We start from the raw sequence: 27015 nt of genomic DNA on the forward strand, positions 1-27015 counted from the left end.
GACAAGGGATTAAGACAGAGATTGGACAGCACATGTATGTTTGAGCTGAGAAGATGTATCATGCTCTTGAGTTATGCCAGATGTATGCCCATGGCTGGCCTGTTTTGTGATCTTGGCTGATCAGAGGGAGGCACAGTGTGTTGCTTGAGGACACAGATCTGTGTGCATAGATCCTCTGTGCTGAGAAGGATTTGTGGGCCGTCAGATTGGACTTACAGGTGTAAACTCTTGGCTGGTCTTTGTGTTGTACTCAGCCATACATATTATTTTAATTGAATAAAGAAATACCGCAAGGGGCGCCAAGCTTTGGGGCCAACAGGTGTCGTTGTGTTTTCAGATTTGGGCACTCTAGCTCCAATCTGTGTTTTGTTTCTCATTTAGACTACAAGTGGACGGGTGATTGCTCCTACCGCACTCTGGTTTTCTATCAGAGGCCGGTTTCAGTGGGTGTGCCCGCCCTGTATAAGGTGTTTTATCATTTTTCCTCACTACTCGTATTTTTCCCCTATTTTTCCCATTTTTTCCATGGTGTGGATGGATGCCAAATGGTTGGCAGGAGCACCTAGTGGCTGGCCAACTGCATATTCAGCAGTCGTGGAGGTGCTGGTGGCTGGCCGACTTACTCCTACAGTCATGGAGGCCATTTACTGCTGGCCGACTGCTGTATGCAGCCGTGGAGAGCTTTTACAGCACGCCGACTACATGCATGGGGCATATAAATAGGCCCCATGCCCCCCACCATTGTATCATTCAGTTATCTGCGGGATCTTGTGTATAGAGAAGAGTTTACACACCGATCTCTCTGTGTTTCTTGTGCTGTCTATTTTCTGCATTCTACTTGCTCTTGTCAACCCAAGTTTGGTTATCATTTCCGCTGCATATTCTGACATGGTATCAGAGCCCTAGGCTCGTGATAGATCTTGGGAGTTTTCTGAGCAAGAGGGGGATCGTTAGGTTGCTAATTGGTGGACTGTTTTGGACGCTTTGGGAAGAGAAGGTGCAAGAGAAAGGCGGGCTAAGGTGCTGGACAGCCACTTGCAAGTTTTACAGATTTTTTTCCCCACCCACCTACCCTTTCAGTTTACTCCCCGCGATGGCAGATTTACTAGAGATGGCTGAGAAGCACGTGAAGATTCCGACTCTCCCCACGTTCCCACTGGACCGTCAATTGGACGGGTCCAATTACGGCATCTGGAAGGTCATGATGGAGTCTGTGCTGGAGTCATATGACCTTGCTGATTTCATCATCATCGGGGTTCCACGGCCGGAAGCAGAGGAAGGGGAGTTACTGTCGATGAGGAAGGACCGAGAGGCACAGGCACACATGTGGGATCCTGTCAACGCCAGGGTCCGGTCATTTATTTTCCTCAATTGCACACCACATGTGATCAATCATGTAAAGCATATGACGCTGGCAAGAGGCATATGGGGGAAAGAGATATCATCTGAAGACATGGCTATCACTTGCTGTCCCACTTGCCTGCTCAGTATTCTGCTTTCTATTCCTCGTTGATTACGAGTGGCAGGCTCAGCACCATTACCTGGGAGGAGCTTGTGCCAATGGTCTTGGACCAAGAGGAACGTTTCACGAACCCTCCTCACAGCAGTGGTTCGGAGGCCTTAACTGGCCAACGGTCGAAAGGCACGAATGACAACAGGGGCAAAGGGAAGGCTTCACCGGAGAAGTCTTCTGAGAAGAAGCCTGACTCAGAACGAGAGAAGCTGAAGGCCGAAAGATTCTGCAATGATTGTGGCGAGAAAGGCCACTATTGGAGGAAGTGCCCTAAGTGGACAAGGAAGAGCGCTGATTTCTCAGCCTCAGCTGCAAAGACTCCGGCATTTGTGCACTTAGAGATGATGGACTCCGACGCTTCATCATCTTCGAGCGAGGAGGCAGTTGGCTTCACCGCAAAGGATACCCGAGAATGGATTCTTGACAGTGGTGCTTCCATGCACATAACTCCATCCCGTGACTTCTTTCTAGATCTGACACGACAGTCAGGTCGCATCTTTATTGGCGACAACTCCACTATTCTGATACGTAGTGAGGGCCGAATGGAGATTATTCCCGACGGCAAGGGGGGCACTTGCCAAATGTTGGTAGTAGGCAAGGGAGTTGCAGTTCTTGCATACGTGGTAAGCAGCACAGGGAATCCTTTCCGAAGTAGGCTTCCAGGCGGGCTTCGAAACCATTGGAGTTGATTCACACTGACTTGTGTGGACCTCAGCAGACACCATCTTTGGGAGGATCTCTCTACTTTATGCTGCTTGTTGATGATTGTACCATATTCACGTGGGTCTACTTTCTTTCCCAGAAGGACCAAGCTTTTGCACGGTTCAAGGATTGGCACGTGATGGTGGAGACAGAGTCTGGATTTCAGGTCAAGACTCTCAGGGCTGATAAAGGAGGTGAATTCTCCTCGACTGTATTTCTCAAATTTTGTGCAGATCATGGCATCAAAAGGGAACTGGCCAATACAAGATCGCCTTCAGAGAATGGAGTTGTCGAATGCAAGAACAGGACTGTGGTGGAGATGGCGAGGACCATGCTGGAGCATCGTGATCTTCCTCGTCCACTTTGGGAAGAGGCTGTGGCAACGGCTGTCCATAGATCTCCGACGTCCTCAGTACTCCATTTGAGGCATACTTTGGCAGGAAACCTGATGTCTCGCACTTCCGTGTCTTTGGGAGTGACGGATATGTACATATTCCAAAGAAGCAGAGGGGGAAGCTTGACTCCAAGTCCCGCAAGCTTGTATTTGTGGGGTATAATTCTCTTTCCAAGGGATATAGATTGTATGATCCAGACAGGAACGAGATTGTTGTCAGCCGGGATGTGGTCTTTGACGAGCATGTTCCAGTATCCACTGTCAAGGAGCCGCCACTTCTTGGAGATCCAAAGGAGTCTGATGATGATTCCCAGACCATCATTCCAGTTGATCAACCTCAATCAGCACAGGAGGTTGAGCCCGCACCTGGAGTAGAGCCCACGCGAACACAAGAGGCTCCACGATCTGTTCGAGTATCTAGGTGGTTGTTAGACACCCTTCGGGAGTCAGGTGTCACGAAGCTACCCTCCGTGTGGACCACTGAGGATGGCCCTCGAAGATCACACGGAGTCCGAGATAAAAGCAATACAGCGGAGCTTCTTCAGGTGAACTACGCTTTGATGTCTCATATTATGCGGGACAAAGAGCCCACTTCCGTAAAGGAAGCCCTTTCACAGGATACTTGGAGGAAAGCCATGCAGGTGGAACTTGATGCCATCGAGAAGAACAACACTTGGGAGATGGTGCCGAGGCCGTCGAAGCGGTCAGTCATTGGTGTCAAATGGGTCTTTAAGACCAAATATGCGTCTGATGGGTCGGTGGACAAACACAAAGCCAGACTTGTGGCTAAAGGTTATGCTCAGCGGCCAGGCATCGACTACGAGGATACCTTTGCACCGACAGCACGGATGTCCACACTATTGTATCTAGTGGATGATTTACTTGTGCTAAGACTGTAGACTCTCCAACTATGAGTCAGCAAGACGAGACTTGCAAAGCATAGGGCCCAAGAGGAGCCACCTTCCTCTATGGAGATGACGCTTTCCAACCCGTTGGCAAAAAGCACACTTTTCCTAAAAGCTCATTGGCAGGCAATGGTGCAGCAACAAGCCCACTTGCAAGCGATGATGCAATAATCGTTGCCTACAACAGAATTTGCAGCCAATGCTCTAGTTTGCCAATTGTAAAAAACCTCACAGGCCTATCTAATCAAGATCTCCTATACACAATCCAAACAAAATTAGAGAAACCAAATAAAAGGGTTGCAGGTAAACTCACCACCCAACCATAGGATCAGTACTTCGATCCTCCCCCGAGCCAAAGGCTAAGGCTCCACTCCACATAAACATGCTAGTCAGCATTGGTGTCCCATACCACCAATGCTTGCCCACAAGGGCCCTCGGCAAGACTATATATGATCTACCATGTCCACGGCAGGAGTAGAAACTCTCGTCTAGGCACAGACCCATCATAGGTGCACCACAGGACTGACTAAACAATAATAACCCAAGGCATCACTTATATAGTGATAATTGCCACTATAAATTGAAGGTATGCAGATATATAGTGAAACTGGCCTTTAGTAGAAACCAAAGTGCGGTAGACTAGCAGTCACCCAAACACAACTGTAAATCAGCAAATAGGACAGAAAAAAGGGCACTAGAGTGCTCCTACACGAAAACAACGACACCTGTTGGCCCCAAAGCTTGGCGCCCCTTTCGGTATTTCTTTATTCACATTCATGGAAGAGTTTAGTTGAATACATCATGGCCATTCATGGCTTATACATATGCATGTACAATCTGCCAGTCCTCTTGTCCTCTAAGCATAGAGGTTTCACACAGCCCTGTGCCTATGCACATAGCCAAAAACACAACCATACATCAGCCCGTAGCCTCTTCCAAAAACATGCTAGATATGCTCGTGTTTCTGCCCTCTTAGGCTGCAAATCCCTCCTCTCACAAGGGACCAAGAGTAGCACTCCCGAACAGCCCACGAGCCGAGAAAGAAGAGCTAAGAACTCCTTAGTTGAGTCGCCGTCGAAGCGACGCTCGCATGCCTATGATCAGAGCAGCCATCGTCCCTGTCTCCGTTTGTTATGTCCGCCTCCTACAGCCCTGTGTGCGCCTGCGCATGAAAGAACCCTGCAACCTGCCACTTGTGAAGAGAGAGAAAGAGAAATCAAGAGTGGTCGACTGTCCCTGTTGCGCCTCAGCACACCTGCAATCCTACGCCTCCGTGGCCGCCTACAGTCCTCAACTTCTTCCAAAATAAAGAGAAATGTTCGACTGTGTGCTTCTGTGACCGCCTGCAAGCTGCCCGCCTGCGTGTGAGTTGCAGCCCAGCTAGTCGCCTAGAGAGAGAAGGAAAGCGTGCAGCTGCAGCCCACGTACAGTGTTCAGCCCTGCTCTCTGTCCAACCAACGTACAGTCCAGCCCTGCTCTCTATCCAGCCTACATACAGTTCTGCCCCCCTATAACCAGGAGAGAGAGAGAGAGTAAGAACTCTTGCACGTGTACCTACAGCCAGCCTCTTGCAAGGAGATAAAAAGCCCCTGCGCACCACCTTCCAACAGCCCACAGTTGCCAAAAAGAGAGAGCAAAATTTACACATATGGTGCAGCCCAATTTTTCCCAAAGAAAAAGAGTCCTCCAAAAATAATGTGGAGCCTTCCAAAAGGACCACGACTCTCTAAAAAGAGTATTCTTTTATTTTAAAGGTTTTTAACCCTTTGTTCCCTCTTGTGGTTTTAATAAAACCTTAGTCCCCTCTTGTTAATCCCATTTTGGATTAACAAACATGATCCTCAATTGAGGACATTAATAAGTGTCATGAAACGACACTATAAAAGTGTCACGTGCCCACCAGTCAAGTGTACAGTGACATGGCATCATCATATGGCATCATTAGCATCATAGATCAGGCATTTAATCAGCATTTTACAGGCATTTTTAGGCATTTATGAGGCAGCCGACTGGTTATATTGGGATTTGATGGGAATATGTACTGGCCGACTGCAGTCCACCTGGCCGACCAGCATCCTCTCACCCATATATATATCCAGGCGCCTCATCCATTCAGTCATCAAGAGGCTCATCAGTGAAGCGCATCCTCCTCAGGATCATGTGGCGTTTCAGCATATTAGCATTAGCCCTCATCATCAGCAGCAGCAGATAAGTTAACGCATCACTCTCAGCATCATCTACAGTTAACGCATCAACCTCAGCAGCATCCACAGTTAACGCATCATCATCAGCCATCATCATCAGCAAACGCAGCCAGTTCAGCCCAACAGGTCAGCGTTTCAGCATATCCTCAGCATTCAGCATCTGTTCCCTAAGCTTCCCTTCAGCGTTTCCCTCCAGGAGACAAGGGAGAGAGTGGACAGCAGTTCAGCCCGCATTTACAGCATATAGGCAGCATATTCAGCTTTACAGATCCATTTGGATCATCATTGTAACATCTTTCATTCATCTAATATAGCTGCATTGCATTGACACATATCTGTTTGTCTCCTAAACATCATTAAGTGCAGTTAAGTATAGACTAAGGTTGTGATTACTACGGTCTTAACCTCTCACATGTCACATTGGTATCAGAGCGTTACAGGGTAACCAACCTTAGAGCATGTTCCGTTCATCAGTCATTCAATCAGTCATCATTTTTATCGCTTCCGCACAGTTAAACCCAGTTCTGAAAATTTTGCAAGCTACCCTTAGGGATTTTCCCTTAGGTCTGCATCAGTAACCCATCCATCTGCATTCTTGCACAGCATATAGGGTTGCACATGGTTTGTATAGCAGTCATCTTAGCAGTCAGTCTTGCATACATGTTACCCATGATCTATCAGGAAAGAAGGACATCCATCATCAAAGGAGCACATAAGTTTTGGCTTCAAACAACTGGCAGCAGCAGGGAGTTTCTCTTCCAAAGAAGCCGGAAGTTTGCTCCAACATCGCCTCAGGAGGTTCAGAGCTTCAGGTACGACGGAGATGGTAGGTGAAAGGTTTCCGGGAACAGGTCAGGGTGACTCAGGTATTTGCCATTCAGTTCCCGCAGTACATAGCGTCTTGGCTCAAGGATTTCACTCCTGCAGACGGCCTCAGTCCCAGCAGAAGACAGAAGGGGGCAGTGGTTTGGAGGAGAAGGATCGCAGAAGAGTCGAAGGTTGCCAGGTTTATCACCCAGCAACAGTTTAGCAGCGGGGAATGTCACGTGCACACCAATCAGGTGTACAGTGACATCATATGGCATCATTAGCATCATAGATATGATCAGGCATTTAATCAGCATTTTACAGGCATTTTTAGGCATTTATGAGGCAGCCGACTGGTTATATTGGGATTTGATGGGAATATGTACTGGCCGACTGCAGTCCACCTAGCCGACCAGCATCCTCTCACCCATATATATATCCAGGCGCCTCATCCATTCAGTCATCAAGAGGCTCATCAGTGAAGCGCATCCTCCTCAGGATCATGTGGCGTTTCAGCATATTAGCATCAGCCCTCATCATCAGCAGCAGATAAGTTAACGCATCACTCTCAGCATCATCTACAGTGAACGCATCAACCTCAGCAGCATCCACAGTTAACGCATCATCATCAGCCATCATCATCAGCAAACGCAGCCAGTTCAGCCCAACAGGTCAGCGTTTCAGCATATCATCAACATTCAGCATCTGTTCCCTAAGCTTCCGCATTGACACATATCTGTTTGTCTCCTAAACATCATTAAGTGCAGTTAAGTATAGACTAAGGTTGTGATTACTACGGTCTTAACCTCTCACATGTCACATTGGTATCAGAGCACATAAGTTTTGGCTTCAACTGGCAGCAGCAGGGAGTTTCTCTTCCACAGAAGCCGGAAGTTTGCTCACCCATATATATATCCAGGCGCCTCATCCATTATATCCTCTCACCCATATATATATCCAGGCGCCTCATCCATTCAGTCATCACGAGGCTCATCAGTGAAGCGCATCCTCCTCAGGATCATGTGGCGTTTCAGCATATTAGCATCAGCCCTCATCATCAGCAGCAGATAAGTTAACGCATCACTCTCAGCATCATCTACAGTTAACGCATCAACCTCAGCAGCATCCACAGTTAACGCATCATCATCAGCCATCATCATCAGCAAACGCAGCCAGTTCAGCCCAACAGGTCAGCGTTTCAGCATATCCTCAGCATTCAGCATCTGTTCCCTAAGCTTCCCTTCAGCGTTTCCCTCCAGGAGACAAGGGAGAGAGTGGACAGCAGTTCAGCCCGCATTTACAGCATATAGGCAGCATATTCAGCTTTACAGATCCATTTGGATCATCATTGTAACATCTTTCATTCATCTAATATAGCTGCATTGCATTGACACATATCTGTTTGTCTCCTAAACATCATTAAGTGCAGTTAAGTATAGACTAAGGTTGTGATTACTACGGTCTTAACCTCTCACATGTCACAAAAAGTTGTACATTATGAGATATTGGCCACCCAAGGCCTCGTAAGTAAGTTTTGGGTGCCCAAGTGTGAATAAGGGCCAATTGTATATAAGGCATTTTCTCATAATGAAGAGACACAATCCCCTTTGTGCTATTGAGAGTTCTCCCTTTGTGTCTTGAGAAAGATTGAAGGAGTGAGAGCATTCTAGCATTGTGCCTCTCTTACGCTTGTATGAGAGAGTGAGAAAGAGAGTGATTGTCCTACGCAACGGTGTGAGCAACTCCATGGTGATAGCGTGGAAGTGGAGCTTGGAGTTTGGAGCTTAGCAAAGCGAGGTTGGAGGCCTCAAGGGACTCAAGATCGAAGCATTGGTAAGTACCCTACGATGGTTGTGATCTATTACTCACTCATTAGGTGAATGTCTAGAGTTCTCTCTTGGAGGTGTGGTAGCCCATAACATTTTTGGTGCCGTTGCCGGGGAAACACCTTTGTTTCTTCCAACCTCTTAGAGTCTTAGCTTATTGCATAGGATTCATTATTGCCTTTGCATTCTGGTAGTGCATTGTGTGGAAAATAAATGGATAAGATGTGTGGTAGAAAAAAAATTGTGAGAAATTGGTTGTGATGTTGTGGGTATTTGTAGTGGAGTGTTTCTAAGATAAGGCTTCACTGTTTGTTCTTGTTAATTTTTATATTTGCATCTTTCAAACCACCAGCGTGAATGAGCAGGTTGGTGTGTTGTTTTCTTTCTGTTTCAAAAAATTCATAAAAATCAAAAACATAAGGGACCATTGAGAGTGCCAAGAACTTGCATTTCGTTCTTTAGGAGTGGCACTGTCGATTTGCTATCAATTGGATAAGTATTACACACCCAAAGTCACCAAATTCGACGCGGAAAGTTTCACGTAAAAGTGCAGGAAAGTTGTTCACGTCGTGAAACGATTTCCTGCAGTTTCACGCCGCTAATCGTTCACGAAATCAGTGCCGTAATTAACGTCGAAAATCACGGGATTCCCCATCTTGATTTTTACTTTTTTACCAAGAAAAATCAAAATGCAAAGCTAACTTGTATACTAATAAAGCCTTGCATCTATCCTTTTCTAATCTATAGGCAAAACCTCTTGTCATAAGGGATCTAATCCTTACACGTAAGTCTTCTAAGTCTAGTTTGATGTATAAGGTTGTGAAGTCGAAGGTTTGTAGGCATAAAGGAGACAACTTTTCAGCCAGGCTCCGAGAGGAGTTTAAGTATTTCAAGACGGGAAATACTCCTACAAAGTCTTTTATCTGTAGGCACGTCAATATCTTTAAGAAGATTTTTCCAAAGGTCATGGACACTAGGTAAAATGGCTCTAAAGCAATGATTAAGCCATTTAGAATCATCCGTCAAAGATGTATTGCAAGAAGCAGCTATAAACCTGGCCTTTATAGGATTCTTATGAAACTTCCAAACTCTATACAAAAAAGGCAAAGTAGGGTTGCACTTGAAACCAAACGATTTACAAAAATCTTGGTGTTTCAAGATAACGCCTTGAGAAGAAAGTGAACTGCTAGAATAAGTCTGAGAGGAAGAATTCACTTCACTTAACAAACATTCTAAGTAAAACTTTTTACAAGTAAAAACAAAATTGTTAGAACACTTGTCTACATAGGAAATAACAAAATCTTGATGAAATTTCTTGAGAGCAACTAAATCGCTAGAAGATAAAGAATGGCTAACAGAGGGAGTACTCTTTGAACAGAATTTCGTGAGTTTCTCAGAGGCCTTTCTCAAAATAGTAGCTTTCCAATGAGAAAAAATGTCTTGAACTCCTAAAGATTTTTCTAGCTTGACTACAAAACTAGATATGCCCTTTTCTATGGCCTTAAGAAGACAAGAGTCAACTGAAGAAGAAAGTCTAAATTTAGTGCCTTTAGAAAAGAGCTCTTTGAGCGAATGAGAAGGAAGAATGGAGCAATCTGCAGTGACCACATGTCCTAAAGATTCCTCTACAAACGAAAAGAAGAATGGAGCAATCTGCAGTGACCACATGTCCTAAAGATTCCTCTACAAACGAAGAGAAGACGGCCTTTCTACAAGGGCATTCAATTCTAAGAATGGCTAATTTATTGTGCTCTTTCAAGTTTCTCCCAATATCACTATAATTGAAAGCTTTTTGACCTAAGGTTTTTACATATTTGAAAGCTACTAAAGGATGATTCCAAACTTTTCTAACACAAGGGGGAAGAGCTCCCATAACCTCAGGGGATTGTAAAATAGAGCTCAATCCTATTTTATCTAGATCAGGAGAGGTAAAGATAGTAATCAACAAAACTTTTCTTAAAACTAAGGAATGACTTAAGACTTCAAAAACTGACCTAACAGTAATCTTAATTGGATACTATGAGAACTACTAATATCTAGATCAATAAAAGAAAAATTTTTGAGGATATAAAAGAGTTTAAAAAGAATTTTGACATTATACATGTCAAAAACTCGAAAAGAGAACTTGCCCAAACTCATGAGCTTGTCTAAGAACACCAATCTCTGTTTATAGTCTCTATAGGCAAAAATTCTATTGTTAGATGACCTAATCTCGCCTATCCTAGAGTTAGAAGTGTTTGCTATTTCTATGCTAGGAGTATTGACTTGTTCTAAGGTTGACATGCTAGGAAAGGTCAAGGAAGGAAAGGGATGAGAAGGGGTTTAGAATGCCTTCTCCACAACATAGGAGTTTTATGAGAGGCTTCCTTACTTTTTCATAAAGAAGACTTGCCGTCCAAATTATACCCTTTCGGAAAGAAGGTATGCAAAGTTCTCATCCAAAAAAGCTCTTGAGGCCAAGCTACTTTGTAAAACTCTCTAGAGTTTCTAAAAAAGCCTTCAATATGCTCAATAGGAAAGCAAGGGAAAGATTCAAACCCAAATTTAGCAATGGCTGCATAAAGCTGTCCATGATCTCCAACCCTTTTTGGACTCTATATTGATGAGAAGGCTGCTTTTATTCACTTCACTCTTGAATGGCAGACTTTAAACATTAGTTACTTAAAGCTCCGTTTTTAATTTCTTAAGCAACATGTCAAATGCAAACTCAAGATTATATCATAGTAACAAAAAAAACCTGTTTCTAGCTTTCAAAACCTCGAAATGGTTTTTAAAAACCTCGAAACAATTTTTAAACGACAGTTTCACCCAAATTTCAAGTTTCATTTTTTTTTCTCCGATTTTTTTGGGTTTTTTACATTTTTGTTTTTCTTCCATATCCTCCTCATCACCTTCCTTCCCTCTTCTTCTCCTACCTCCCTCCTTCCCTTTTCCATCTTCCGCTACTTCTTTCACCTCTACTCCTTCATTCTCTTCTTCTCTCCTCTTCTTCTTCATTTCTCTTCTTCTCTCCTCTTCTTCTCCCTTGCTCTTCTTCTCCTTTTCTCTTCTTCTCCTCTCTTCTTTCCCCTTTTTCTTCATGCACCATCCTTCAATGTCTTAAATCTTTCCTAATTTCTACCTTCTCTTCTTCAATTTCTTAAGAGTCCTTGATTGAACCACTTGTGGCATCTAATCAACCAAAATCGCCATAATGCCTCACCAAAATAAGGATGGTTTCCCAAGATGTGTGAGAAGACACCATTTGTGTGAGAAGACACCATTTTTTCATCAATACACTATGTTTTTAGATGGCTACTATAAGTTCTTTAAGTATTTATACTTTATGAAATTATTGATTTTTCGAAACCTTGCGGCTTCTTAGCCAAGGGACGAAACCTTTCAAAACAAAATCCAAAAAACCTCGAAACGAAAAAAACCTCGAAACGTTTCTTGTGACTATGGATTATATGTCATACAAATTTATCAGGTTCAAACCCCTTATCCCTTCTTTAAAACCCTTAGCCGATTGCTGATGCATCAATCCCCCATGTTGCCACATCAAGAACATCATTTCCCAGTCTCCCGTAATTATGCAAAAATTGTTTGCAGCAGTTTATATGCCCCATCTAAGCTGTAATGTGACATCTTGGAAGGCTGTTTTCCTCATCTTAAGTGTTACATAACACTTTGCAGTGTTATTTTCTCTCCACCCATATGCAGGTTGTGGTCCACTTAGTTTGTGTGTGCTTGGTTGGTTTTCTGTACAGCATCCCCTGGTGAACTTTAGGACATCTTGGTAAAATCATTATTTTGCCAAAACAAGATTTCAGTCACTATTTCCTCTCACTGCCGACAATCTCTCCTTTGCTTCTTATGTTTAGATGCTCCTGTGATTCTTAAATCATCGACCTCATGATCAGCCTTCAGATCACCTGCAAAAACTCACTTCTGCATCTTCTTTACAAGTGCCTACTTCAACAAATTGCTTTTTTGAGGCCAAGACTGTCATCTTCGCTTCCAATTTACTAAGTTGTTTATTCCTTCACCGGCTTTGCATCTCATCTTGTTCTTGGGAAACTCCACCCCATGCAAAGACTGCGCTTAGCAACAAGATGCTAGTGCACAATAGGTAGGTATAACAGTGCTATCCAGTAGGTCACAGAAGGACATTGCTTTTTCCTGTCTATGTTATTTTTGGGACAAAAAGAAGTGAGAGCATTGATGTTGGGTTTTATGCTACGTATGCACCCAGAGGAGTGCTAGTGATCATCAGTAGATTACTGGGGCACTTTTTACTTCAGTTAGTGGAGGTTTTTTTCCCCAGTTTAGCTTAGTTTCACTTATAACAGTTTATAAGTGTTTTGGTCCACCTGGCACACTTTATGGCCGGACATGTGAACACATCTTTTAGGTCACTTCATTATGCGGCTATTGTACTTCACTTTTATTACAACTGAATACAAGAAGAGTCGTGTTCTCTCTCTGCCTTCTACGTTTTCTATTTGCAGTACCTCCAAACCCTAACCCTAACTGCAAAGAGCCTTCATTTGGTATCAGAGCTTCCAGGTTGGTCTGCCCTGCCCGTACTGTTCCACCCCACCAGCCCTTGCCGTCAACTGTCCGTACACACCTGCGCAGCCAGTCAACTGTGTCCGTACAGACAGCGCCGCCTTCAGTCGTACATTCAGTACGGGCACCTGTCTTCTTCCGTACTCTGCTCCGTACAGTACCAGTCAACTGCATACAATCGACTGAATACTGTACCTGCTCGCTCTGCTCAGTACTGTGATCCGTACAGTACCACGACTACAGCTACTGTGTACCTGCTCGCTCTGCTCAGTACTGTGATCCGTACAGTACCACGACTGCAGCTGCTGTGTACCTGCTCGCTCTGCTCAGTACAGTGCTCCGCACAGTACCACGATTGCAGCTCTGTACATCCGCCGTACAATCATCGTACCTGCAGTCTGCTCCGTACAATAATCCGTACCTGCACAGTACAGTCGACCTGTACCTGTTGAAATCACAGTTGTGGTAAGCTTTACAAGTTTTGAAAATTGGGCATTTTTCTCTGTGACAATTATCTGGCAGATACAGGCAGATTTCCTTGCAAAGAAATCTTTACAAGTTTTTTGCAAGGTTTTGGGTGCAGTAATTTTGGTACATTTCTGGGCATTTTGGCAGTGTAAGCCATTTGTGCTCTCTACTCAGTCAGTGGTGCATTGTGTTGCACGTTCAGAGGATTGAGAGTGCAGGCATATTTGGATTAGCTGTATTCAGTGGAGTACAGTTGCTTTCAGGGTTGTTGCTTGGGTTTTTTGATACACAGGTACAACATTGTGCAGTGGCATAATGGCAAATCAACAGCAGAGTGATGTATTCACGTATTTGTCTAAGGAAGACAAGTTGGACGGCATGAACTACTCCTTGTGGAGTTTTATGCTGAGAAATGTGCTCGTAGCAAAAGGTCTTTGGAATTTTGTTAGTGGTGATGAACCACGTCCAGGTCCATTGGCTCCAGAGACTCGTCCCCAAGGGGGTGCTCGTGGACGAGAACAACAGGTACAGGCACCAGGTCAGCCATTGCCTGTTCAAAGAACAAATGCTCAAAAGACATGGGATGCCAGAGACGCACAAGCCTTGTCACTCATTGCATTGTCAGTACAGAGGTCTATTATACCTCATATTCGTTCAGCTGGCTCTTCACGGAATGCATGGGTGACTTTGGAGCAGATGTATGCTGCCCGTAATGAGGCTCGAATCTCGTTTTTGAAAAGAGAGCTGGAAAATCAGAAAATGCATGAAGGAGATGATATGTCTAGCCACTTGAACAAGCTGCAGGATTTGAGAGAGCAACTCATCAATGTGGATGAGATTATTCCTGAGACACAGCTTGTGTCCACCATCTTGAACTCTTTGCCAAGATCTTACTTGGCTTTTCATACCTCTTTGAACCTCAGCATGAGGAATGCTGTTGAAGCCTTTAAGTATCAGGAACTTGTTGCTCTCTTGCTACAAGAAGAGCAAATCAGGAAGAATATGAATATGAACACAAGTGCTGAACAAGCATTTACTACAAGTCAAAAAGAAAAAGGCAAATCTCAGCCAAAGAGTTCAAATCAGAATTCAAGTGATGGTGGTTCATCTCAGGATACCAAGAAAGGTGATGGACAGCCCAAGAAGAAGGGCAAATGCCATTACTGTAAGAAGCCAGGTCACTACATCACAGAGTGTAGAAAGAGGATTGCCAAAGAGAAGGCAAAGGAATCTGGGATGTCTGTAAATGATGCCTCTAAAGCTCCTCCAGAGACTGCTTCTTTTGTTGAGGACAGGGATTACTGTTTCTATACATGCAGCTATGATGCCTCTTGGTCTTCACAGGCACTCAGTATGACAGAGCATGCATGTACTTGGTATTTTGATAGTGGTGCTTCAAAGCATATCACATCTCGCAGGGATTTGTTTTGTCATGTAGGCCCTGCCCCTGTTGGCAAAACTGTTCAGAGTGCCAATAATGCTTCATATCCAGTTCGTGGCATTGGGGAGATTCAGCTCACAGCCATTGATGGCTCTATTCTTCGCCTTACAGATGCCTTATATGTACCAGGGATAAAGAAGAATTTGTTGTCCATTTCTTCTTTAGCACACTGTGGTATGCAAGTCCACTTTGATGATGACAAGTGCATGGTCAAAGACAAAGCTAATGCTTTGACCTTGATGCTTACTGGTACATTATGTCATGGACTTTATCAGTTGGATGCATTTCAGCCAGTGGATCAATCTGCTTATAATGCATTCACTCTTACTCCAGCTATGGTTGATGCGGAGTTATGGCATGCTCGCATGGGGCATGTGAATTTTGGTAGTCTTATGCTTATGCAGCGACATAACATGTTTACAGACCTACCTCTTATGGAGAAGCCTCCAGATCACATATGTGAAGGATGTATTTTGGGAAAAATACATCGGTTTTCCTTCCCACGTGATCAGGCTCTACGAGCAACTGCAAAGTTGCAGCTTATACACAGTGATCTTTGTGGTCCCATGCAGACGAAGTCATTAGGAGGTTGCTTCTATTTTGCTACATTTATTGATGACTTCTCTCGTATATGCTGGGTCCATCCGTTGACACAGAAATCACAGGTATATGATGCATTTTTGGCCTTTGTAGCACTTGCTGAAACAGAGTCAGGATGCAAGGTTAAGACTCTCCGTTCTAGGGGAATATATGTCACACATGTTGAATTCCTTTCTTGAGAGTAGAGGTATCAAACATCAGTATACTACTCCTTATACTCCACAGCAGAATGGGGTTGCAGAAAGGAAGAATCGGTCACTCATGGAGATGGCCAGATGTATGCTAAAGGCAAAGAAGCTACCACATATCTTTTGGGTGGAAGCTGTCATGTGTGCTTGTCATATTTTGAATCGATGTCCCACAAAGGCATTGGTTTCCATTACTCCTTTTGAGGCTTGGCATGGTCGCAAGCCTTCGGTATCACATTTTCGTACTTTTGGGTGTCTTGCATATGCACACATACCCAAAGAGTTGAGGAGGAAGTTGGATGATAAAGCCACAAAATGCATTTTTGTTGGGTATAGCCGTGAGAGCAAGGGCTACCGGTTATACGACCCACTATCCAAGAAGATATTCACTAGTCGGGATGTCATTTTTGATGAAAAATCAGAAATATCCATGGCTGGTTATGATGCAAATCAGGCTGAAAATGATGTGTTTGAAGGTCTACTACCTATGGAGTTTCATTCCACAGTTGGTGATCCAACTCATGAGGGTACAGGACAGCCAGCCAATCATGAAGGTGGTGCAGAAATTCAGCAGCAAATTGAGCCAGAAGTTGAGCCAAATATGGGGCCGCAGGCACCACGGGTCAGACACATACCTAGATGGTATTTGAGAACATTACAGGACAGCCATCTAGAGGGTCCTCTTGCTGGTCGTACTCGTAGGGAGACAAGGACCAATGAGCATGCACACATCATGGATTTGAATATGGTTATGGCAGCCAGTTTACAGGATGATGATGAGCCTGATTCATTTGTGGATGCACGAGACAATGTGCATTGGAATAAAGCCATGCAGGATAAGCTTGATTCTATTAAAAGGAATCAAACATGGGATTTGGTTGATCTGCCCAAAGGCAAGAAAGCCATTGGTACTAAGTGGGTCTATAAGTTGAAAAGACATGCAGATGGATCCATTGAAGGTACAAAGCCCGTCTAGTTGCAAAGGGCTATGCACAGAAGAAGGGAATTGATTATGAGGAGACATTTGCTCCTACATCCCGTATGTCGACACTTAGGTGTGTCATTGCATTGGCTGCACATCGTGGTTGGGTTGTTCACCAGTTGGACATTAAGACTGCTTTCCTACATGGGGACCTCGAGGAGGAAGTTTATGTATATCAGCCATGGTTGTTTCTCGTACGCGTACGAACCTGTTCGTACGGTACGGTTCATACGGTACGATACCATAGGAATTCGTACGATATCGTACGGTACGATATGCAGGATCTGCCTATTTTTAGCCGTTGCGCCGCCGCCGACTGCGCCGTTTCTTTCACAGTTTTGTAGCCATTTTATAGCCGTTGTTGTAGCCGTTTGCTAGCCGTTTTGGGCATGCTTTGTGGCCCATGTGTTTGCTTGGCCCATTGGACATGCTACATGCCCTTATAAAATGCCCACCCCCTAAGCTTCTCTCAAAGCTCTAGCCTCTCATTACTCAAGTGAGTCGTAACCATCAAGCCCCCCCTCTCTTGAGTCTTGCTCAAGTGACCATCAAGCCCCCCTCTCTCTCTCTCTCTCTCTCTCTCTCTCTCTCTCTCTCAACTTTCAAGCCACTCTCTCCCCCATAGGCCCTCTCTCAAGCCTCTCTCTCTCTCAAGCCTTTAGGCTCTCTCTCTCTCTCAAGAGTCAAGACTCAAGCCTCACTCTCTCATTTTCTCAAGCCTCTCTCTCTCCCTCTCTCTCTCTCTCTCTCTCAAGCCTATCCATCTCTTGAATCTTTATTACAATGACAAGGGAGAAGAATGAAGCCTTCAATGTGCATGCTATCCATGTAGAGAAAGCCGATGGAAAGTCCAAGTCATATAGGTGGACTTGTAAGTATTGTGGCAAACAATACACAAGTGGAGTTACTAGGCTTCTCCAACATGTTGGAAAGGTGGGGGGGCAAGTTGCGCCATGCAAGGAAGCCCCCCTTGCTATATCCGATGAGATCTTCAACAAGATCAAGGGTGGATTGGGTGCTCACTATGATAGTGGTAGAAGCTCAAGGGCGGATGATGAGGTCATTTCCCCGCCTTGTGATACATCCTCCCCCGCCGCCTCCATCGGTGCCGCCTCCGCCTCCTCAAAGAGACAAAGGCTTGAGTCTCCCATGAGGCAAGCCACTCTAGCCCAAGCCACCGGGGGGTTCTCTTCTTCTCTATCACATCTCCGAGAACGGCAACGGCTAGCGGATATAGAGATTGCACGCACCATTATTGAGTGCAATCTCTCATTCCATGTGCTCAAGGTAGATCAATGGAAGTCAATGGTGAAAGCCATTGCAAATGTGGGCCCATGTGAAGGATGGACCGGCGTCTCCTATCATGACATGCGCATGAAGAGGCTTGTGGATGAGAGGGAAAGAATCGATAGATCTCTCAATCCGGTGCGGGCAGCATGGTCCAAGTATGGGTGTAGCATCCTCTCCGACGGATGGAGTGACCGGAAGAAGAGAGGCATCATCAATATACTTGTCTCTTGCCCTCTTGGTACATACTTTGTGCGGGGCGTGGATTCTGGACAGGCGGGGAGGAAAACATCGGGTGCATTCATATATCGCCATATCAAGCAAGCCATCATGGAGGTAAGTTTCAACTTTCAAATTGCACTAAAGTCTTTAAAGTTTAGGCTTTAGTATATGTGATATGATCATATGTGGCTATATCATGAGTCATGACTCAAGTCTCATACCGCATACGCTCATTGCATCCATTCATGTGCATTGTGACATGTAGGTTGGATCGAAGAACGTGGTGCAAGTCATCACCAACAACGCTTCAAATTGCCGTCGGATGGGGAAGTTGCTCGAGGAGGACTATCCCTCCATAGTATGGACGCCTTGTGCCTCCCATTGCATTGACTTGCTCATGGAGGATATGGGCAAGTTAGTGTGGATGAAGGAAGTAATGACCGAAGCTATCTCTATTGTCACCTTCTTCACCACAAAGGTGAAGGTGCTTGCCATGTTCCGCGAACATAGCAAGTTGGAATTGAAGAAGCCTTCATCTACACGCTTCGCCTACATGTGGCTCCTCTTGGAGCGCCTCCACGATGTGAAATCCTCCCTTCGCCAAACAGTGGTCTCCACAATGTGGAATGAGTGGGATGAGCGAGAATCGGCGGAGGCCAAAGCCATGCAACGGCTTTGCCTAAAGGAGGAGTTTTGGCAGTCGGTCCGCACTATTGTCATTGCGGTCACGCCCTTCTATAGGATATTGCGGATGACCGACATGGAGGGAGCCACCATGGGCCTTCTTGTTCACTTCATGAGAGAGGCCATAGCAGAGTTACGCGTTTCTCCTTCCATCGACGAGGAGAAGCGCGATGGTATGTTGGCCATTGTGGAGAAGAGATGGAAGTGGATGCGAAGATCTATCCATGGTCTTGCCGCTTTATTGCATCCGGCTTACAAATCACCCGTCCTCTTCACCAACGTGGAGCTACTTGAAGCCCGAGATGCTTACTTGCCCAAAGCATTGCCGGAGGATCGCCATGGGAAGTTCCTTGAGGAGCTCATAAGCTACAATGACCAAAGGGGAGGAGCCGCGTTTGCATCTACTACCTGTTCAAGCCTCCAAAAGGTGGCTTTGAGAATCCTAGCTCAGGATTGCTCTTCAGGTGCATGTGAGAGGAACTGGAGTTCCTACTCACTTGTACACACGAAGTTATGTAATCGCTTGAGCACGCAACAGTTAGAGCGGCTAGTGTATTGCCGCGCTAACTTGCGCATGCTGCGCGCAATGCAAAAGATGGAATCGGCAAGACAGGTATAAGTTACAACTTATAAGTTATAAGTTATAAGCATTCAAATTTCAAACTTCAATGTTTATTGAAATTTGGAACCAAATTCTAATACATTGCTTGTCACTTGATCATTGTACAATGTAGGTGAATGTGGATGCATTCAAGCTCGCAGGGGGCACTCTTCAGAGTGTAAACAAAGTGCAGGATGAGGAGGAGGAGAGGATCTATGCAAAGATCTATCGACAGCTCGAGTCGTTTGATCGACGACCTACTCGCACTCGTCGTGGGCGTGGAGGTAGTGGCAGAGGAGTGCAAGTAGGAAGCCGTGGATGCACGGTTCGTGGTGCTCCCAGGGACATAGTGCATACCTATGTGCGGCGTGGATCGGGTAGCTCCACACTCGCTCTTGCAGATGAGGATGCTCCCTTTGGCTTCTCACATGAGCTTAGAGAGCCCGAGTTCGATGATGAGGGCAACCTTCTTAGCGATGGCGACTTCGGCGAGGCCACTGATGTGTCCTATTCTCATGAGGATGATTTCAACGAGAGCTCTGATAGTGATGCCGTTGTCTAGTCTCTCCTTGGGCCTTGGCTCTAGCCTCTCTTTTTGTACTCGCGCCTAGCGCGCATGATCACATCGCACCTCTATACTTTATGTACTTTTGTTTGTCACTTCAAACTTGTTTAGTTGTTTTTAATGATATTTTGGTTTGAAACAACTTCTCTAGACTCTACCCTTCCAAATTGAAAATGTCTATGTTTGTAGGTGTTCTTTAATTTAAAAAACCGTATTTTATCGTACCGTATCCCAAAATTTCATATCGTGCCGAACGTACCGTACAGTATCGTATTTTCGCACCGTGACAACTATGATATCAGCCCATAGGTTTTGCAGAACATGGTCATGAAGGGAAAGTATGTAGGCTAAAAAAGGCCTTGTATGGTTTGAAACAAGCTCCACAAGCTTGGTATGCAAAGATAGATGCTTTCCTACTCACTCAAGGATTTGTGAACAGTCCGTCAGAAGCCACTTTGTATGTAAAGAAAGAAGAGAAAGATCTGCTGGTCATCAGTCTTTATGTAGATGATCTTTTGCTCATGGGATCAAATGATGACAAAATTGCAGCTTTTAAAGACATACTGCAACAAACATTTGACATGTCTGATTTGGGGCTCGTACAATACTATTTGGGCATACAGTTTGTGCAGGATAACAGAGGCATTGGGTTGTTGCAATCTCGGTATGTTGCTAAACTTCTGGAGAAGTTTAAATTTCAGGATTGCAAGCCTATTAGCACTCCTATAGAGCCTGAGATAAAACTGTCACTACAAGATGACAATATTCCTTTAGATGCCACTACATATGCTCAGGCTATTGGGTGCCTTATTTATTTGTGTACTACACGGCCAGATATTCAGTATGTCGTATCTCAGTTGAGCAGATTCATGCACAGCCCGCAATTATCACATTGGCAAGCTGTGAAGCGTGTATTCCAGTATTTGCAGGGTACCTTGTCTCTTGGATTGCTTTATCCTGAGGGGGGTGACATGCAGTTATACGCTTACAGTGATTCAGATTGGGCTGGTGATTTTGATACCAGACATTCCACTAGTGGAAATTGTTTCTTTCTTGGCTCTTCATGCATTTCTTGGCTAAGCAAGAAACAAACCACAGTGGCCACTTCGTCTTGTGAGGCAGAGTACAGAGCAGTCTACACTACTACTGTTGAGTGTGTTTGGCTGCGTCGTCTCATGACTGATATGGATATTTCAGTGGAGGAGCCTACACCTATCTATACTAATAGTCAGAGTGCCATTGTTGTGGCCAAGAATCCTGTGTTTCATGCTCACACGAAACACATTGAGATTCACTATCATTTTGTTCGGGAGAGACTCCAGGCAGGTGATATCAGTCTGATCTACTGTCCTACAGATCAGAATGTGGCAGACATCTTCACCAAGGCATTAACACGTCCGAAATTCGAAGCATTCCGCACTGCTTTGAATTTGTTTCCTTTTGGTGGATGATGTACAGTAATCACATATCACTCCAGGGGGGTTTGTTGGGTTTTATGCTATGTATGCACCCAGAGGAGTGCTAGTGATCATCAGTAGATTACTGGGGCACTTTTTACTTCAGTTAGTGGAGGTTTTTTCCCCCAGTTTAGCTTAGTTTCACTTATAACAGTTTATAAGTGTTTTGGTCCACCTGGCACACTTTATGGCCGGACATGTGAACACATCTTTTAGGTCACTTCATTATGTGGCTATTGTACTTCACTTTTATTACAACTGAATACAAGAAGAGTCGTGTTCTCTCTCTGCCTTCTACGTTTTCTGTTTGCAGTACCTCCAAACCCTAACCCTAACTGCTAAGAGCCTTCAATTGATACATAATCACAATACAGAGAAGGTTTGAAAACATACTCGTGTATATCCAGATCCAATAACTCAGCACAGCTCTCTGACCATGCAACAAGTTCTGGTTTATTCACTTTCACTGATGGAGCAACCTTTGTGTAGCAAGCATGTAAAACCTGTTTATCAAGATGATCAAAAGAATCAGACCAACTACAATGCAAAAAAAAAAAAAAAAGGTTTAACACATGATCCAAATAAAACATGGAGAAAAAAAACTTGGTATCAGATAAAAGCTGCTTAAAATTAAACAGCAAATAACTACATTAGTGTAGGTTGCCATCCAAGGCTCCACATGGCAAGACCCTGCCCCCTCCCCAAAAAAAAATCCCAAACCCTTGACCCCAGGCTCCTCCAGGGGAGGGGTAAGAGAGGGCATTGTATGCACTGTAATATTTGAAGTCTCACATCATGATGCCAAAATGCTCCTATGGCCCATTCCCTAACAAGAATGGTGCATTGTTGTGAATTCTTAAATAAATCACTGTCCTTCTGAAACCCTATCTTCTTGTCATCAACCTCAGCCAGCATAAGCAGACGTCCCTAAAGGTAAGTTTAGGATGCTCTCCATCATGAAAGCCATTGGTAAAGATATCATGAAGATTCATTATGAAAGAGATGTCTTCATCCATCAGTATTACCGGTGGAATAAAGAGACTCTCCCTCTCTCTCTCTCTCTTAAGAAGTGTCATATCAAGCAACAGAACAGCATAAGTCTTTCTCCCAATTAATCTCCTGCAGTGTACTCAATACTCTCACACAAAATACTCCCAAGACTAACCTGCAAAAAAAATTTACCTAAAGGAGACCACCATCATGAGTGGCTACAATAACAATGCTTACAAGAAGCCCAGTGAGATGACATAATAGCAGGAATGAATAAATTTGTGATGTGTACATGAGACTTATAAACCAATGGAAAGTTCAGCAAGTGCGATTCTGACTCCATGAGAGTCTACTCACAAAGCTTCAAATCATCAAATCCATCATGCATAGCATAGACTACGTGCTATGACATCCCCACCCACGTCATCAGCGGCCAATAGTACATGCAGGTTCATGCATACAGATATGTCACTGCAGTAGACAAATTTTCATAGATTAAACATCCAACTGAGTTTCTATCACTTCTCCAGAGATCAAGAAAAGAATCAGACACGATGCAGGCTACCACCAAGAGAACACACACACACACACACACACGGTAGCTGGTTGGGCAATTGCACCGCTTTGGATAGAAAGAACTGAGATAAACCACCTGGTCAAAACTTAAATGAAGATTCTGGTGGTACCAATTTAGACTTCCCAAGCCATTTTCTTTTACATTCTAATAAACATTTCATTGAGAGCTAGTCTTCTTCGTGGTTCTCATTGATGTCTATTGTGATTTTCTTTAACTAATGTCAACATTCCATGAAGTTAGTCCACAAGCTCTCTATTGAGCTCTCATTTGTGGCTTTTGTGGAAGGAAAACTTTGATGACTTTAAATATAAAGATTAATGCATAGTTGAAAAACTCGCAGAAATAATAAGGTTCCTCTTGCTTGAAATCTCTATGTTGACTGGAGTAGGAGATAATTGAGGTTGTGATAACGGATAGAGAAACTACACCACAAAAAAAAGCACGGATTAATGTGTTTGCTAGACTGAAATCTCCATTGTGGGGAAAATTCCTTATTTTGTTCACCATTGTGAAGCACGTGATGCAATTATATGGTTGGTGTAGGTATAGGGTTGGCGGACCAGCAGCTATGGACGCTCACACAGATACATGGTGATGTGTGTAGTGATGAGAGAGTGGGAGATGTAACAAATGTAATGTAAGAGAGGAACAATGATTGCTCGACTCAATGATCCTTTGATTAATCTGTTAACCTTGTATCAAATACATGCCTTTATAGGCTAGAAAGCCTCGTCTTTGACACATCACATAAAAGGGCGCAATGACACATGAATAATGCCTATGACATCACTACTTATCACATTCACACATAAACAGCTATAAGAGGTTGTGTAACGTGCGGAAGCTTCGTGGTCGAATCGGTAACTTCAACGCTCATAATTCAGCAATCTTTCACGACGAATATAATGCACAAAACTGAAGTAGATGTGCAAAAAAAATAGAGACGGAGAGAGAGAAAAGAATAGGCCCCTTCTCTACATGCAAACCTACATGCCTACAGAGGTCTGGCATCCAATTGCAAACCAAAAACACAAAATATCAAACATCATTCCAATGGGACACTCACAGCACGGACTGGTGCTGCTTCATGTGCACAATGCACACCTAACCTCAGACGCACAGAGCCGAACTCTGGCTGACTCGTCCCAGACTAGTTTCCACTCCAAGTCCTACACCTTCTTGTTCAGATATGTCTACGTGGCATCCAAGTGCAGGGTGCACGTGACATCCCCTTCTGCTTAACTTGACGGAAGCTATAGCGATGAGAGAGTGAGAGATGTAACAAATGTAATGTAACAGAGGAACAATGATTGCACGACTCAATGATCCTTTGATTAATGTGTTAACCTTGTATCAAGTACATGCTTTTATAGGCTAGAAAGCCTCATCTTTGACACATCACACAAAAGGGCGCAATGACACATGGCTAATGCCTATGACATCACTGCTTATCACATTCACACATAAATAGCTATAAGAGGTTGTGTAACATGCAGAAGCTTCGTGGTCGAATCGGTAACTTCAATGCTCACAATTCAGCAATCTTTCACGACGAATATAACGCACAAACTAAAGTAGATGTGCAGAAAATAGAGAGAGAGAAAGAGAGAGAGAGAGAGAGAGAGAGAAGAGGACACAGTATTGAGTCCCAAATACCCTTTGTAGGGCCCCCACTACTGAAGTCGGCTGGCAAAAATTCCTCACGACTTGAACAAAATAGCATTAAATGCTAGTTACTCCAGCCGCTTTCACATCTATGCAATGCTGGCCACCACGCACCTATGCAATGCTGGTCACCACGCACACCTGCTGGACTACTGGACAGTCCATGTGCTGGTTGTGTGGGCTGCTCCACACCTGGCCAATAGGCTGTCCAGGGCCTGGGGCCCTGTCTGTTGCCTGTCGAGAAGCCCTGGGGCTGGCCGACTGAAACCGGCCTGACATGCGGTGAAACAACTTCAACACCATTGAGGACCTAGAAAAGGAAAACAAACAAGGGGAGCTAGAGTGCTCCTGCAAACAGCACACGGACACCGATTGGCCCCAAAACGCAGTGGCGCCCCTTGCGGTATTTCTTTAATTGATTATAAGATCTTTGATTACAATAAGGCTGGAAACTCAGCCGTCACAGTAGAACTCCTGAGGCCTGCAAGTACCCTGCATCATGGCTTCAAATCCACTCGGCATCCACAAACAAGTCCAACCATTGTTCACATCAAAAGACTCACACATTGAGTCTGCATACAGAAGCTTTCTCCCATGATCAGGACTGCCACAACCATCCATAGCCTCTCACCCTATGAACAGCATCACACCCTGACACATCCAGTGCTTCTGCATCACAACACAGACTCCCAAACTGTCTCTCAAAAGAGAACTCACATTTCACATCACAGCATACCATACAGTCGACACACCTGTACCAACCGTCTCTACCTTCCAAGGGTACTATCCATCTCTCTCATGGATTCCCTGTCCCCTGCCCAATCAGTAGCAAGGCTGTACCAAACATGTGTCCATTCATGTACCTTCTGCCTGCATGTGACCTATCTCCTGGAGAAACCCAAATACATGTTTCCTCGAGAAACCTACGACCTGTTTCCACATGAAACCCTTAGGCCTGTTTCCCTTTGAAACTTCTGTCCTGTTTCCATACAGAACCATTCATGGCACCATTCAACAACAGTGCCAACAACGGCATACATCTAGTTACCTGTTCCCTCATGAAACATCTGGAAACATAGAGATGCCCATAACTGTAGGTCCCTCTGTTCCTTTCTAGCAGGAAGAAAATGATCTGCTCCATGAGCATGCAGCCATGCGAGCTTGCTTCACTCCCATGCCAAGAAACACGTTCAAGTGGCCTGTACTTGTAGCCGGAAACCCAAGTACAAAGCTGAATTTGCAGCCAAACAAAAACAGCCCATAAACAGTCTCAAAACAGTCCTCAACGGGTCTCAAAACAACCCTGTTGCAAGGAGGACCAACACACTTGTGCACCTCTGTCCCAACAGCCACCTATGGGTGAAAGGACCTATACACTACAGTCCAACTGGAGTCTCCTATGCGCTACCAAAGGCGTGCATGGTCTTCTGCGGTGTTATCCTCCTGCAGACCAGCCCTATGACCTGCGCAAGCAATCCCTGCTGCGTGTATCTCTGCAGTCCTAGCTGCGAGTAAACTCCCCGACCAGTCTTCCAAAGGTGTGTGGAGGCCCCCAGCGTACAGCTGACTTTGGCAAGCGAAGAAAGCCCCATGTGCTGTTCAGAAGGTGGCCTGTCTTTTCAGCCGCCAGCCCCTCCATAAGCATGTGTGCCCCTTCAGCACTCAGCCGAACTTGTAGCAAGTAAGGGAGAACCTCCACGTGCAGTTCAGCTTCTGTGCGCCACCTGCAAACAGCCCGACAACCTAAAGTTCGACCCTCTGTTCAGTCCACGTGCAGTCCAAGCTGACAGTCGCGAGAGAGAGAGAGAGAGAGAGAGAGAGAGAGAGAGAGATTCAGTCGGCCCTGTATGTACTACAGCGCAGCCTCTTTCCACAGAGAGAAAGCGCACAACCTCCTCTGCTGCAATCCTGATGCACACGCAGGTCGACTCCCTCTAAAAAGAGTATATGCCCCCATAATAGCATAAAGGCCACGATCCCTCCATAAAAGGCATTATAAAGATTTTAAAGGTTTTTAAACCTTTGTCCCCTCCAAACCCCTTTGTCCCCATGGGTTATGAGAAAAGACTTTAATCACTTGGCCCCCTTCACACTCTGAGTTGCCCACACATGGGTTTACTTTTTGACTCCAATCTGATGTGCCATTCACACTGTCTCCATGTCCCTGTGCACACCTGCATCCAATCCAGAGAAAAACACAGGGTCGTGACATACCCCCCTCTTGAAAAATAGCAAGCGTCCTCGATTGCACTCAATGGCACAATAAGGCATCTTATGAGCAAAGACTCCCCATACGACAAAAGCAATGGCGAAGTGCATCTGGGTGATGAAAAAAAAATCATCCTCCACAATAAGGTCACACTGTCACGCCAAAGTGACGAACAAC

At 44.7% G+C, this 27015-nt stretch overlaps 2 protein-coding genes across 3 annotated transcripts in view; one reads left to right on the forward strand and one right to left on the reverse strand.

The window, feature by feature from the left end:
- The window catches only part of LOC147636229 (selenoprotein O), a 78799-nt gene that overhangs the window by 42331 nt on the left and 9453 nt on the right, over positions 1–27015 (reverse strand). For both annotated transcript variants that reach the window (XR_015266504.1, XM_086801661.1), the window contains exon 2: positions 21791–21900. Coding sequence is in view for 1 of the 2 variants with exons in the window: in XM_086801661.1 (XP_086657787.1) it covers positions 21791–21900 (110 nt within the window). In the remaining variant the exon portion in view is untranslated. The remainder of the gene's footprint in view (positions 1–21790; positions 21901–27015) is intronic.
- On the forward strand, positions 17297–19937 carry LOC147636230 (uncharacterized). Its single transcript, XM_086802023.1, has 4 exons — positions 17297–18204; positions 18356–19159; positions 19199–19387; positions 19509–19937. The coding sequence occupies exons 1-4, from the start codon at positions 17365–17367 to the stop codon at positions 19935–19937; spliced, it is 2262 nt and encodes a 753-aa protein (XP_086658149.1). The 5' UTR covers positions 17297–17364.

Source organism: Cibotium barometz, chromosome 8 (assembly GCF_041138505.1).
Source record: "Cibotium barometz isolate CiBa-2024 chromosome 8, ASM4113850v1, whole genome shotgun sequence".
Classification (NCBI taxonomy): Eukaryota; Viridiplantae; Streptophyta; class Polypodiopsida; order Cyatheales; family Cibotiaceae; genus Cibotium; species Cibotium barometz.

Excerpts from the sequence above, each read along its gene's own strand:
- LOC147636230 (XM_086802023.1), top strand. The coding sequence starts at position 17,365 with ATGACAAGGGAGAAGAATGAAGCCTTCAATGTGCATGCTATCCATGTA. Across the intron at positions 18,205-18,355 it reads TCAAGCAAGCCATCATGGAG|GTTGGATCGAAGAACGTGGT; the intron begins GTAAGTTTCAAC and ends TGTGACATGTAG. Across the intron at positions 19,388-19,508 it reads AGATGGAATCGGCAAGACAG|GTGAATGTGGATGCATTCAA; the intron begins GTATAAGTTACA and ends TGTACAATGTAG.